This window comes from Dipteris shenzhenensis, chromosome 3 (genome assembly GCF_047967505.1).
Source record: "Dipteris shenzhenensis isolate YYH24624 ecotype China chromosome 3, Dip_SZ_1.0, whole genome shotgun sequence".
In the NCBI taxonomy this organism is placed as follows: Eukaryota; Viridiplantae; Streptophyta; class Polypodiopsida; order Gleicheniales; family Dipteridaceae; genus Dipteris; species Dipteris shenzhenensis.
The window spans coordinates 47,939,899-47,952,900 of NC_141598.1; the positions used below are offsets into that span (position 1 = coordinate 47,939,899).

At 44.7% G+C, this 13,002-nt stretch overlaps 1 protein-coding gene across 3 annotated transcripts in view; it reads left to right on the forward strand.

Moving 5' to 3' along the window:
- Positions 1-10,070, forward strand: part of LOC147903914 (sorting nexin 2B-like) — a 103,357-nt gene extending 93,287 nt beyond the window's left edge. Inside the window, exons 5-6 of one of the 3 annotated variants that reach the window (XR_015543973.1) lie at positions 9,198-9,446; positions 9,486-10,070. Coding sequence is in view for 2 of the 3 variants with exons in the window: in XM_087402032.1 (XP_087258158.1) it covers positions 8,847-8,951 (105 nt within the window). In the remaining variant the exon portion in view is untranslated. Of the gene's footprint in view, positions 1-8,846; positions 8,953-9,197 lie in introns of all 3 variants that reach the window. The other 2 variants (XM_087402032.1, XM_087402039.1) reach the window with 2 other exon arrangements.
- Positions 10,071-13,002: the final 2,932 nt, after the last annotated feature.

Here is a 13,002-nt window from a genome sequence, read left to right on the forward strand (position 1 = left end):
CAGTGGGAGAAGATGGACGGCTTGGCCAGGTCGACCATTATGCTTACAGTTGTTGATTCACTGGTTGTAGGCATCAGGGATGAACCTACTGCGTGGGAGATGTGGCAACGTCTTGAGGATACTTATGCCAAGAAAAGTGCCACGGGAAAAGCTTACTGGCTAAAAAAGCTTGTTGGTCTTCAAATGAAGGAGGGGACAGCTATGTCCACTCATATTATTGAGTTTAACAGCATATTCAGCCAGGTGATCAACCAGGGGTTGAAGCTCGATGATGAGCTGAAAGCTACACTCATCCTATGTTCTCTACCTGAGTCATGGGACACATTCAGGACTTCTACCAGCAACTCAAAAACCATTCTGGTATTTGCAGATGTGGAGAGTGCTCTTCTACAGGAAGAGATGAACAGAAAGAACAATGCTATTGGGAAGTCAAATGCTTTGAATGCACGCAGCAGGTCCAAAACACGTGGAAAAGACAAAGAAAGAGAGAGGAGCAAGTCCCGCTCTAAGAGTGATCTTGTATGCAACTATTGTGGCAAGAAGGGACATATTGAGAAAAAGTGTTTTCAAAAGAAGAATGACCAGAGAGCCAAAGAAGGCAAGACTCAAGGCAAGTCTAAGGGCAAAGAAAAAGAGGAGCTGAATGTTACTTATGTTAGTGACAGTGACAGTGGACATGAGATATGTTTCACCTCTTCACTGGAGGCTCATACACTTCATGCTGGTGATGGATCAGATATGTTTTCCTGGATTATAGATTCAGGTGCTTCCTTTCATGTGACATCCTACAGAGATCTGTTTGTCAGATATGCAGGAGGGCAGAAGGGAGTTGTCTTTCTTGGTGATAACCATGCATGTTCTATCATTGGTATAGGTGATGTCAGGCTTGTTCTTGAAAATGGCCAGCAGTTAATGCTTAAAGGAGTCAGGCATGTTCCTGAGGTGAAGAAGAACTTGATTTCCACAGGGTTGTTGGATGATGATGGTTATCTTACCACCTTTGGTAATCAAAAATGGAAAATCAGCAAAGGGGCAATGGCTATTGCCAGGGGTCCTAAGGTTGATACTTTGTACTCACTTCATGCTGGACATTGTCCGCATTCTGATGTAAATGCCACCGAGCTGCCAAAGATTTCATTGTGGCATAGCCGGCTTGGCCATATGAGTATTAAGGGAATGGAGCAATTGGCTCATTTTGGTTACTTGCTGAGTCTAAAATATTCAGATTTACAGAAATGTGAATTTTGTCTCTACGGTCGTCAAGTACAAATACCTCATAAGAGAAGGTCAGATCAGAAATTACAGCTCTTGGAGCTAGTACATACAGATGTGTGTGAGATGCCTACACTCTCTTTAGGAGGTTCAAAGTACATACTGTCATTCATAGATGACGCCACCCGCAAAGTGTGGGTTTACACTCTCAGAAAGAAGAGTGATACTTTCAAGGCTTTCACTAAGTTTGTTGCACTGGTTGAAAATGAGACAGGCAAAAAACTGAAAGCCTTACGATCTGACAATGGTGGAGAGTACTTGTCCAAAGAATTTCAAGAATTCTGTGAGGCAAAGGGTATCCAAAGGGTGTTGTCTGCACCATATGATCCTCCACAGAATGGTACAGCTGAAAAAATGTTCAGGACCATTCAAGAGAAAGTCAGATCCATGTTGTCACATGCTGCATTGCCCCACACATTTTGGGCTGAAGCTGTAAAGACAGCTGTGCACCTTATTAACAGGTCACCAAACAAGAGACTATGTGGTGGTGTGCCTGAACAGGCATGGACGGGCAAGCCTCCGTCTTACAAACACCTACGGGTCTTTGGTTGTGTCGCGTATGTGCATGTACGCAGGGAGGACAGAACTAAACTGGATCCAAAGTCTCTTAAATGCATATTCCTAGGTTATGGTGACAAAGGTGAGATGGGCTACAGGATTTGGGATCCCAAGAACAGAAAACTTATACGCAGCAATGATGTCGTGTTTGATGAAACCATCATGTTCAAGGAACCTGTTGTACAGCAGGAACCTTTAAAAGTAACTATTGATGATGACAGGCATCATGGGCAACACAGACAGGCTGTAAATCAGCCACAACAGCAGCATAATCAGCCATTAAATGATGCTGCAGCAGATCCTAATGGACAGCCAGTTATGGCAGAAAACATCCCAATGGATGAGGCACAGTTAGGTGATCTTCCTGACATGCAAATGCAGCCAGGAATCATGGAACAGCCACCTTATCTGGGTGATGAACAGGCTGGACAGCCAGCTCAAGATGATGGTCTTTGGGTTAGAAGGTCAACCAGACAGACGCGGCAGCCAGAAAGATTTGTTCCAGGCATTGATTATTTGATGCTCACTGATTGTGGAGAGCCTTCATGCTACAGAGAGGCTAGGCAGAGGGCAGACAAGGTTCAATGGGATCTTGCTATGAAGTCTGAAATGGACAGTCTTCACAAGAATGGCACTTGGGAATTGGTACCCTTGCCTACTGGTAAGAAGGTACTGCCATGCAAATGGGTTTATAGACTTAAAGTCACACCTGGTGAAAAGCCAAGGCATAAAGCCAGACTGGTTGCCAAAGGGTTCAAGCAGGAATATGGTGTTGACTTTGAGGAGATATTCTCTCCCGTTGTCAAGATGACAACACTCAGAACTGTATTAGCATTGGTTGCACATGCAGATATGGATTTGGTCCAAATGGATGTCAAAACAGCATTTCTTCATGGTGATTTACATGAAGAAATTTTTATGCAGCAGCCAGAGGGTTTTACAGTGAAGGGCAAAGAGAAGCTTGTATGCAGACTGAAGAAAAGTCTTTATGGTCTAAAGCAGGCACCCAGGGAATGGTATCATAAGTTTGATACATTCATGCGAACCCAGGGTTACAGGAGAAGTGACATTGATCACTGCTTATATACTAAGAAAGCTTCAGATGGCAGTTTACTTATCCTCATTTTGTATGTGGATGACATGTTAATTGCTGGAAAATCTCATAAGGAAATGAATGCCTTGAAAAAGAGATTGCACCAGACCTTTGATATGAAGGATCTTGGTGATGCCAACCATATATTGGGTATGCGCATACTTCGGGATAGGGAAAAGCAGTTGCTATACGTGTGTGCAGTGAGTCTCTCTACTCCCTACTCTATCTCCCTCACACTCTATCAAATATAACCGGTAGTAGACTTCCGGTTATCTGCATTCCCTGCATAGTCTGAATCTGTAAAACCATGCACCAATGCATCCTGCCTACCATAGCATATGCACAAGTCTTTGGTACCCTTGAGATACCTCAAGACACCTTTCACTGTTCCCAGTGCCGCTTGCCTGGATTTGCCATATACCTGCTGATGACTCCCACCGCAAAGGCAATATCCGGACGAGTGGCAACCATGGCATACATCAAAGATCCAACTGCAGATGCATACGGAACCTTGGCCATTTCAGCCTTATCATCATCTGATCTGGGGCTGTCCTTACTGTTGAGTTTTAAATGTGGAGGCAACGGGGTACTAATAGACTTCCCCCCCTCCATTTTAAAGCGCTGCAGTACTTTGTCAATGTACTCTTTCTGTGACAGAAACAAAAGTCCCTTGGACCTGTCACGAGTAATCCGCATGCCAAGAATATGATTTGCATCACCCAAGTCTTTCATGTCAAAAGACTTATGCAGTTGTTTCTTCAAAGCACTAATCTCATGCTGAGATTTACTGGCAATAAGCATGTCATCCACATATAGAATGAGTAGCATCAAACTGCCATCCTTTGCCCGTTTGGTGTACAAGCAATGATCGGTCTCACACCTATGATACCCTTGGGACTGCATGAAGGCATCAAACTTCTTGTACCATTCTCTTGGCGCCTGCTTGAGTCCATACAAGCTCCTCTTGAGCTTACACACAAGCTGCTCTTTCCCTTTAACAGCATATCCCTCTGGCTGACTCATATAGATCTCATCATGGAGATCTCCGTGAAGAAAAGCTGTCTTCACATCCATCTGACATAAATCCATGTCGTCATGAGCAACAAGAGCTAACACTGCTCTCAAAGTAGTCATCTTGACTACAGGGGAAAAGATCTCATCAAAGTCAATGCCCTTCTCCTGCTTAAATCCCTTGGCAACCAATCTGGCCTTATACCTCGGTAAAGCATTTGAATCCACTTTGACTTTGTAAACCCACTTGCATGGCAAAACCTTTCTGCCTGCAGGTAGCTGCACCAAGTCCCATGTATCATTTTGAAGTAGGGAGTCCATTTCTGACTGCATGGCTTTCTCCCACTTCTTTTTCTCTGTTCTTCCCATAGCTTCCTTGAAGCTGGAAGGCTCACCACAATCTGTCAGCATGATAAAATCAGCCACATTATTGGCTCCTGGAACAAACCTGGCAGGAGGCCGTTGTACACGGGTGCTCCTCCTAACAAAATGTTCCGGATTAGGCTGCTGTCCAGCCTGTTCGTCATGCATGACGGGTGGCTGTACCACCATATCTGGCTGTTCTACAGCCCCATCTGCTGGCATATCCAGTGGTGCATCATTGGCAAAATTATCTGGCTGATTTTCAGCCTGTATACCCTCTTGAACAGGGTTATCTGCAGCAGCCTGCTGCTGCATATAAATGGGCATTCTTTGCTGTCTAACATCATCATAAATAACCCTCCTGTATTCCACAGGTTGCACGGGTTCCTTGTGTACACTATCCTCTTTAAAGATGACATCATTGCTGCGTATAATCTTCCGTTTAACGGGATCCCATAACCTGTACCCCATTTCACCTTCATCACCATAACCCATAAAGATGCATCTGATAGACTTTGGATCCAGTTTGGTGCGCAGTTTTTTGCGTACATGAGCAAAGCACTCGCAACCAAATACACGTAAGTGCTTATATGAAGGTGGCTTGCCAGACCACACCTCCTCTGGCACTTTCAACTCCAAAGCCTTGTTTGGCGACCTGTTAATAATGTGAACTGCTGTTTGCACGGCTTCTGCCCAAAAGCCATGGGGTAATGCAGCATAAGACAACATACATCGAACCTTCTCCTGAATAGTTCGATTCATACGCTCACTTGCACCATTTTGAGATGCATTATGAGGGGCTGTGAGTTCCTGTTTGATGCCCTTAGCTTGGCAAAACTGCACAAAAGCATGTGACACATACTCACCCCCATTATCGGATCTGAGGCATTTCAGCCTGCGACCTGTCCGATTCTCAACCTGAGCGACAAACTTCTTGAAAGCATCTAAGGCATCGCCCTTATGCTTCAAGAAATAGACCCACACTTTGCGTGTGGCATCATCAATGAAAGTAATAAAGTATTTTGCACCCCCTAGTGATAACTGTGGCATCTCACACAAATCAGTGTGCACTAGATCAAGTGGTGCTCTATTCTGGGGAGTTCTCCTCTTATGAGGAGTCACAGAATGCTTGCCAAATATACAATGATCACAAGTAGGCAAATCTGAAAAAGAAAGAGACGGCAGATAACCCAAACGTGACAGTTCTTGCATTCCTTTAACAGACATGTGTCCCAACTGGCTATGCCACAATGAAACCTTTGGCAGCTCGGTTATGGCAACAACATGATTACCCACACTGGAAACATAAAGAGGGTACAAGGTATCACTCTTAAAACCCTCAGCCACTACAGCCTAGCCATCAGTAATCACCCATTTGGAATCCCCAAATGTGGTGTGGTAACCACTGTCATCCAATAAGCCATCCAATAAGCCAGTGCTAATCAGATTTTTCTTGATTTGCGGCACATGGCGGACACCATCAAGCATGAATATGCGTCCATCAGGAAATACTATCTGTATACTGCCAATCCCTGCAATCTGACATGCATAGTTGTTCCCAAGATGAACAACTCCATGAGTACCTGTGTAGGAAGTAAACCACTCCCTATGAGGAGTAACATGAAAAGAAGCACCTGAATCCAAGAGCCAGGTGTGCATGTCATGGCCATCAATAACCAAAGCATGTGCTATTACAGCAGAAGAGCATAAAACATCATGTATCTCACTGTCACTGTCCTCTGCTGCAACATTCACTGCATCCAAGTCATCTGCCTTGGCCTTGCCTTTGCCTTTGCTTCCATTGCCCGCATCCTTTGTTTCAGCCTTCTTGGCTTTCTGATCCCGTATAAACTTGAAGCACTTAGACTTCACATGTCCCTTCTTGCCACAATAAAAGCATTCAATATCCTTTTTGCCACGGGACTGACTGCGGGATTTGGACTTACTAGCAGATCTCCCCTTCTGCTGAGTCCTGCCTCTATCCTGTACGTGCAAGGCATTTGAAGACTTGCTGCTCGCATTATTCTTCCTGCTCATCTCCTCCATAAGGAGAGAGCTCTCTACATCAGCATAAATAAGAGTGACATTCGAATTTGACAGGGTGGTCTTGAATGTGTCCCAACTCTCAGGGAGGGTACACAGCAAGAAAGTAGCCTTGAACTCCTCATCAAGATTCAATCCCTGTGCAATCAGCTGTGTAAAGATGGCATTGAACTCACTCAAGTGTGAGGTCATAGCTGTACCTTCCTTCATGCGAAGATCAACCAGCTTCTTTAACCAATAAACCTTACTGGCTGAGCTCTTTTGGGCATACAATTCTTCTAGCCTTTGCCATAGACCATAAGAGGTCTTTTCAGCCTGAACATTGAACACAAGAGTGTCAGAAATAGTGAGCATGATAGCTGCCCTTGCGGACAAATCAAGCTCTTCCCAGTCATCAGCTGCCATGTCAGATGGCTTGACACCCTTCACCCTTATGGGCTTAGAAATCTTCTTTAACAGAAGTACATTCAAGCACTGTTCTGCCCATAATGCATAATTGTGTGCTCCTTCCAGTTTCTTTATGTTCAGAATTGAAGATTCACTTCCCCCTGATGCCATATCAGATAAGGAAAGTATCTGATTCCCTGGAAGTAAAAAAGACTGAATAAAAAATTCTGATTTCTCAGAAAAAACCTGCTCTATCAAGAGCCAGGAGCACTCACAATAGTGCTGTTTTTTACTGTCAGGAAATCTGCAGCAAAACAGAGAATTCTCCCAGTTACTGTACCTTTTGAAACACTGTACCGTGCTCAAATAGGCATAAAAAACAGTAATTTCAGACTGCTGCAGCTGCTCAACTAGTGCTTAACAGTGCATAATCAGCTGACAAAGCACAAACACTGCTGTAAACACTGCTGTACTGGCTGTACTGATCACTTCTCCCACCTCAGATGAGGTATTGCACTGAGTTAATATGCATAAACCACTTGGCAAACACCCAAAAAAAAAAAGACACTTCAGCCTGTCACAAAACCTGCAACAGAAAATGGGATAAATCCCAAGCAATCACCCTTCTGCCAAGGGGATAAAATGCATCTGAAGATCTTTGTCGGTAACCCAAGTGCTATCAAACAAAATCTGGGCAAAAGCCCCTTGATCTGACACCTGAACCAAGTGAAGAACACCTCAACACTGAGGTAGCATGCAATGTGAAAATCTCTCTGACAAAATCAACCAACAGTGTAATGCATATACTGTCCTGTGTAGAAATGACATACACAGATCCCAACGTACAAACACTCAATGATGAACCTTTTGAGCACTGTCAACGATGGACAGTTAGGGACCGAGTAAACTCGATGCGCCCTGGCCAAGCGTGGCTCAACTGAGGTTCTCTGAGTGTTGCACAAGAAATGTGACCTGCAAGAAAATGTCACCTCGACACTGCGGAAATCGAGGCAAATGTGTGCTCTCTGGCACCACACTACCTCAAGGCATACAAAGCATCAACTGCCAGGCAAAAGCCCTATGATCTGCTCACCCGGAAACTGAGATTCAAGCCCAGTAAAAGCATAAAAGTCTCTGCAAAATCAAGGCATTTCCTTCACGAAAACAGATAACTGTGCAATCAACCACACACTGTGGTTCTCTTCACCTCAAGCACGAGGTAAATGAAGGTACTTGCTGTACTTTCAAGATAACACAGTTTTGTGAACTGAAAAATGACCCTGAATCAAGAGCAGAGAGCTCTTTCTCCTTCTTTTTCTTCCCAAAGAAAAAATCTGCGCCTGCTGTACTTCCTGTACCTGCGCAGTGTACGGAATCCCAGAAGAGGGAAAACAAAAAATTTTGAAAGTTTTCCCCTGATGTAGCTCCCTGCAGGTACGGCGGCGTCGTCCGTACTGTACGGACGCCCGTACGGAGTCCGTACGACAGTACGGACGGCCGTATGGTCGTATACCTCCTGAACCTGTGCGACAGCGAGGAAGAAGCCCGAGGGCTCAACAGCTAGCAGCTGCTGGCGTGACGCGGCGCCGCCCTGCTCACTCTGCCCGCGCCCTGCTCACGCTACCCGCCGGTGCGACGCCCTGTACGGACGACGTACGTCCGGATGTACGGACGACGTACGTCCGTACGGCGCTGTCAGCCTGCTGGCCCGTTGGCCCGTGAAGAGGCTAGGTAGAGGTCGAGGGGGGTGGGTAGGCTAGGGTAGAGGGAGAGAAGGCTCTGATACCAGTTGAAAGGCCTGAAGGGGGAAGAAGAGTAAGAGGGAGAGAGTGTGAGAGAGAGAAGACTCAAGTGTGCGGGTGTGAAGTGATGAGCCACACCACAAACTCATTAGTTTTATTAGGATTAGGTTTTATCGTATGACTGTCTTAAGACAGTCATAGATGTCTTATCTTTAATAAAGGGGTGGCAATGTGCCTTTACCCCAATAGCGTTAAAATTGACGTAGCTGGCAGGGCTCTCTAGGAGGGCTCCACAAAATCCAAGGCAAGTATTCAAAAATTTGCTGAGGGCAGGCTGAAAGCACACAGGGCTCCAAGATTGACACAAGCGATTGCAGGTTTCATGCCCGTACCAGCTTGAGGCGTTGGAAATGGCGCCATACGACGTACGGCTGTCGATCTTACCCAAGATGCAATTTTTGGGCAAAAGCCCTAAATTTTAAGGTAGGTTTCTAATGTTTCTAAAGCTTCTAAAGTATCTAAACGTTTCTAACGTTTCTTATCTTTAGAAACGCGTATCTATCCAACCATCGACCAAGTGTTTGACTGTAGAATGGTCATGAAGGTGATGTGGCAAGATTACACAAAGCCGTGTGTGAGTGTGTGTGGTGGGGGGGTTATAGCTCTGTAGATTTTCGTATTGCTTCTGCAGTTTTTCTTGTTGTAATGGAGGCTGGTGTGGTTTTCAGGTGGGGTATGCAGAAAAAATTGCAACTGTCTGGTCAAAGGTGGCAGAAGAAGCAAGTCCTCATGCACCATCCCCCCTCTTTAGCTCACCCAGATTTTCATAGCTTTCTAAGAACACATTTTGCTGAAGATTTATAGCGCTACGTCTGGCATGGTAGGTTCTATGCCACTGAAGCTCCCGGGCTGTTTGAATTGGTGCACAATTGTCTGTAAAAGCGATACTGCAGGTGTGGAAGGCCCTCTACAGAACGGTACCGTTGGCTCTTTGTATGCTCAGACTTCTAAGTAAGATGCCTTTGTGTTGTTATTTAAACTTTTCAGTGAATTTCAATGTTCTGGCACTTGAAAGTTGTGGTGTTGAATTGTTAATGATACATTCTGGCACTGGTTTCTATATTGTGGCAATAGTTGAATTGTAGTGATATTTTGATTCTATTGTTTAATATCACAAGATGATCTCCAAAGTCAAAGACGATATTTCCCGCTAGGCAACTGTAGTTTTGCAGCTTGCTCCTACAAAGATATGGATGTTAAAGAATTGTAGGTGTGGATGATTTACAACACACGAGTGGGCACACATACTGGCTGTGCGAAGGCAGGCCGGAACTTGCAATATTGAAATACAATGACACCTGTATATGGTTATGGTAATATCCATATGTACGCGTGCCTGCTCGAAGTTTGTGAGGACCTCCCTGATTGTGCAGCCTACGCGTGATTGCCAGAAATTGGTGTACCTGCGTATCACTGAATTCCAAAGAAACTGTGAGGGATGGGAATCTCTTATCTAGTTCCAGCTGATGCTGGAATTTCTCACATGTATCAAGACTTGATCCATGATTGTTTATGCTGTGAACCCTTTTACAAAATTAAAGAAATTGTAGCCTCTTTGATATGCCTGTACTCTTACACGATGCATCTTGGCTTTCAAACGATTCGAAAAATTTAACCTGCAATCCAAAAGTAAAGATTAAAATATTGTTCATTGGCTAAAAGTACCTATGTGCTTTATGTAGTCTTGGAGTTAGGGTGCATTATGAGATAGCAGTCTCCTTTAGTGCTAGCCTTCGTCATGGCTGAGTCTGCCGGTCACCTCCGGAGTGCCGACATAAACTCAGTACGAAGACTTTGTATAAATGGATGCTGAAGTATGTGTGGGTGTGTGGATTTGTATGTGTGAGATTATATTTTTATACTATGGTCTACACCCACTGTTGGGTGCTGATGACGTCAATGGGGATGTCATAGTAGCTAGTCCTTGCTATGCGTGATAGAGTTTATGGTTTTCAATCTTATGAGTGACTATTGTGAGATTGAAACTCCACTATGTTGTGTTTTTAGAGGATGAGTTTGGGAATGCTCCTGGATTCATCTAGGTATATGGCAAAAGAGTATTACTCCCTTCTTGTATTTTAATGTGACTGTAAATGCTATGTCATTTAGTTTGTGATGATGGGTGAATCAGATTTTGTTCTTGCTATTGCACTTTCAGGGACAGATCTGTAAGTGTGTTTGTGAACCCTTCATATTATCGTGTGCTTCTATTTTTTGAGCATTGTTGTATCTAAGGTGGTGACGATACGTGGTCCACAGTATTTATGTAAAGTTAAGTCCTTAATGTACTACACCTCACCATACTGAATCTGTCAAATGGACAGAGAGAGAGAGAGAGAGAGAGAGAGAGAGAGAGAGAGAGAGAGAGAAATTAAATTCTTTGGAAGACCAAAATGGGTCGATAGGACTAAAAGAAACTCATACAATGAACTGATGGATGGAACCAATAAACTGGCATTAACACCCAGGACAAATATAAAATCCATAATCCATAATCCTACCCATAACGGCGTTGGTACACAAAAGGGAGAAAAACTACTGTGAGTAGTAGCTAGCGAGAGCGTTAAGCCTTAGAAGGGGGTCGTTGGGGCGTGAGGTTGTTGTAGAAACCCTATGATAGGGCGCTGGCGATTGTCGACATGTTCAGCTTGCTGACGTCTCTTGGCTGCAGCCCTGTGGTGAACAAGTGCTTTGCTCACTCCTATGAGTTGTGCATCTGATCTATTGAGCATGGAAGTGAGGTCCCCCAGTGTGATCCGTGTCTCAGTGCGTTGTCGAGTTTGGCGTGTCTTTAACTTTGGCTCGAGAGCCTGCAACAGCCGCCACCTTTGTAAGTCTTGCTGGAAAACCTCAGTGATCATGCTTTGAGTGGAGTCTAGATGTGTGTCAGAATCTCCCCTATGTGCCTTGAGCAACCGCTCCTTGTGTCATACGGCCTCAAAATGAAGGTTGCCAAAAGCATCTCTGGTTTGGGTAGGATAGGAGACTGGGTAGAGAGACGGAGCCATCTTCGAAAAGGTAGTGGTATTGGCCTTTGGTCTCGTAGTAGACCACTTGAAAGTGAAATGCTCCTTTGACTCAATCTCTCGGGAGTTGCACAAGGTAAAGATGTGGGTCTCTTTGGATATCCTCTTCGCCCGACCAATCTCTACATGACATGGTGTGATGATACTCGAAACTGCCCAATCGAAATCCTCATGGAGTGGGGGAGGTGGATCCACATATATTCCAGTGGGTTGATGAAGCTTTTTTTGAAATTTGTAGGTAGTGGTCTTTGTAGAAGTGAGCTTCACAGGGAGCTCTCGGGGTGCCAATCAAGTCTTGAATGTATTTAATTGTAGGAGATCCTCGGGGATGACCTTGTTCACCTCATGGTATGTGAGCGGGATAGAGGGGGATTCAAGGCTCTACTGGAAGGGGGGTAACTTGTCTATATTGAGCCCAAGTTTCTCAAACCATTGCAAATGTGTGCATATGGTCCCCTCTTGTTGCCAGTGTCATGGAGGAGCATAAAGCCATCCAAAGAAGCCTACATCGCCCTGCGATGCAAGATCCATACTGCAAATGCGGAAGAGATATGTTATGACATGGAATGTTGCATCGAGCTGTAGTGGGGATGCCCCAAACTTAGCCAAAACTATTTGATGTGGAATAGAAGGGTTATTGCGGATCATCTGTGAAACCATGAGAACCTGGAGCCTCTCAACTCGAGCCCACTCCGTCTCTGATAGATCAGGCTCCCAACAAGGAATGCCATACATACTTGTGGGTCGGACTAGAGAGGCGAAGAGGGGAAACTTGGAAGTGAGTGAAAGCATTGTCGCTCGAGTCGGTCCAGCGCGGTGTACCCCTTGCTCAGTCGAGCCTGTAGTGCTGGTCGATGCGTAAAGATCAGGTTGGAGAATAGGATTCCCAAGTATGTGTGATGCAACTACCTCCATTGGTAACCCATCTAAGGTAAAATCCTCTCTGTGCATGTTTGCGCGAGATGTGTTGAAGTTCGTGACCTAGGTTTTGCCAAGGTTGACCTTCAATGTAGTGTGTCCAGGGGTCGTTGGAGTCCCTTTGCTGGACCACATCATTTGCATATAGAAGTATCTGAAGCAAGGATCAAGCTAGAGAGCTATTAATGTCTGCAGGAGACCTCACGGGTCTATGAGACGCGTACAAATACCAAAAAGTGGCCTACTACATCTGGATAACCAGATAGGGCATTAATTGCATTTTCTAATACTATCATAAAGTGGCCTTTATAACATTCAATTTAAGGATGAGAGTCTTTGGATTTGGTTTTGAGGTCCTTAATTAGTGCTTGCTCATCACGATAAACCACCCATTTTCTTGCTTTGCGTGCTTCCTTTACTTTGGTGAGTGCACAATTTCTTTGAGTTAGATTGGAATGGGCTCCAAAGATATCCAAATCTTTGTGCCCATCCCTTACATGTTTGTCTGAGGATCTTAACTCTTGCTACC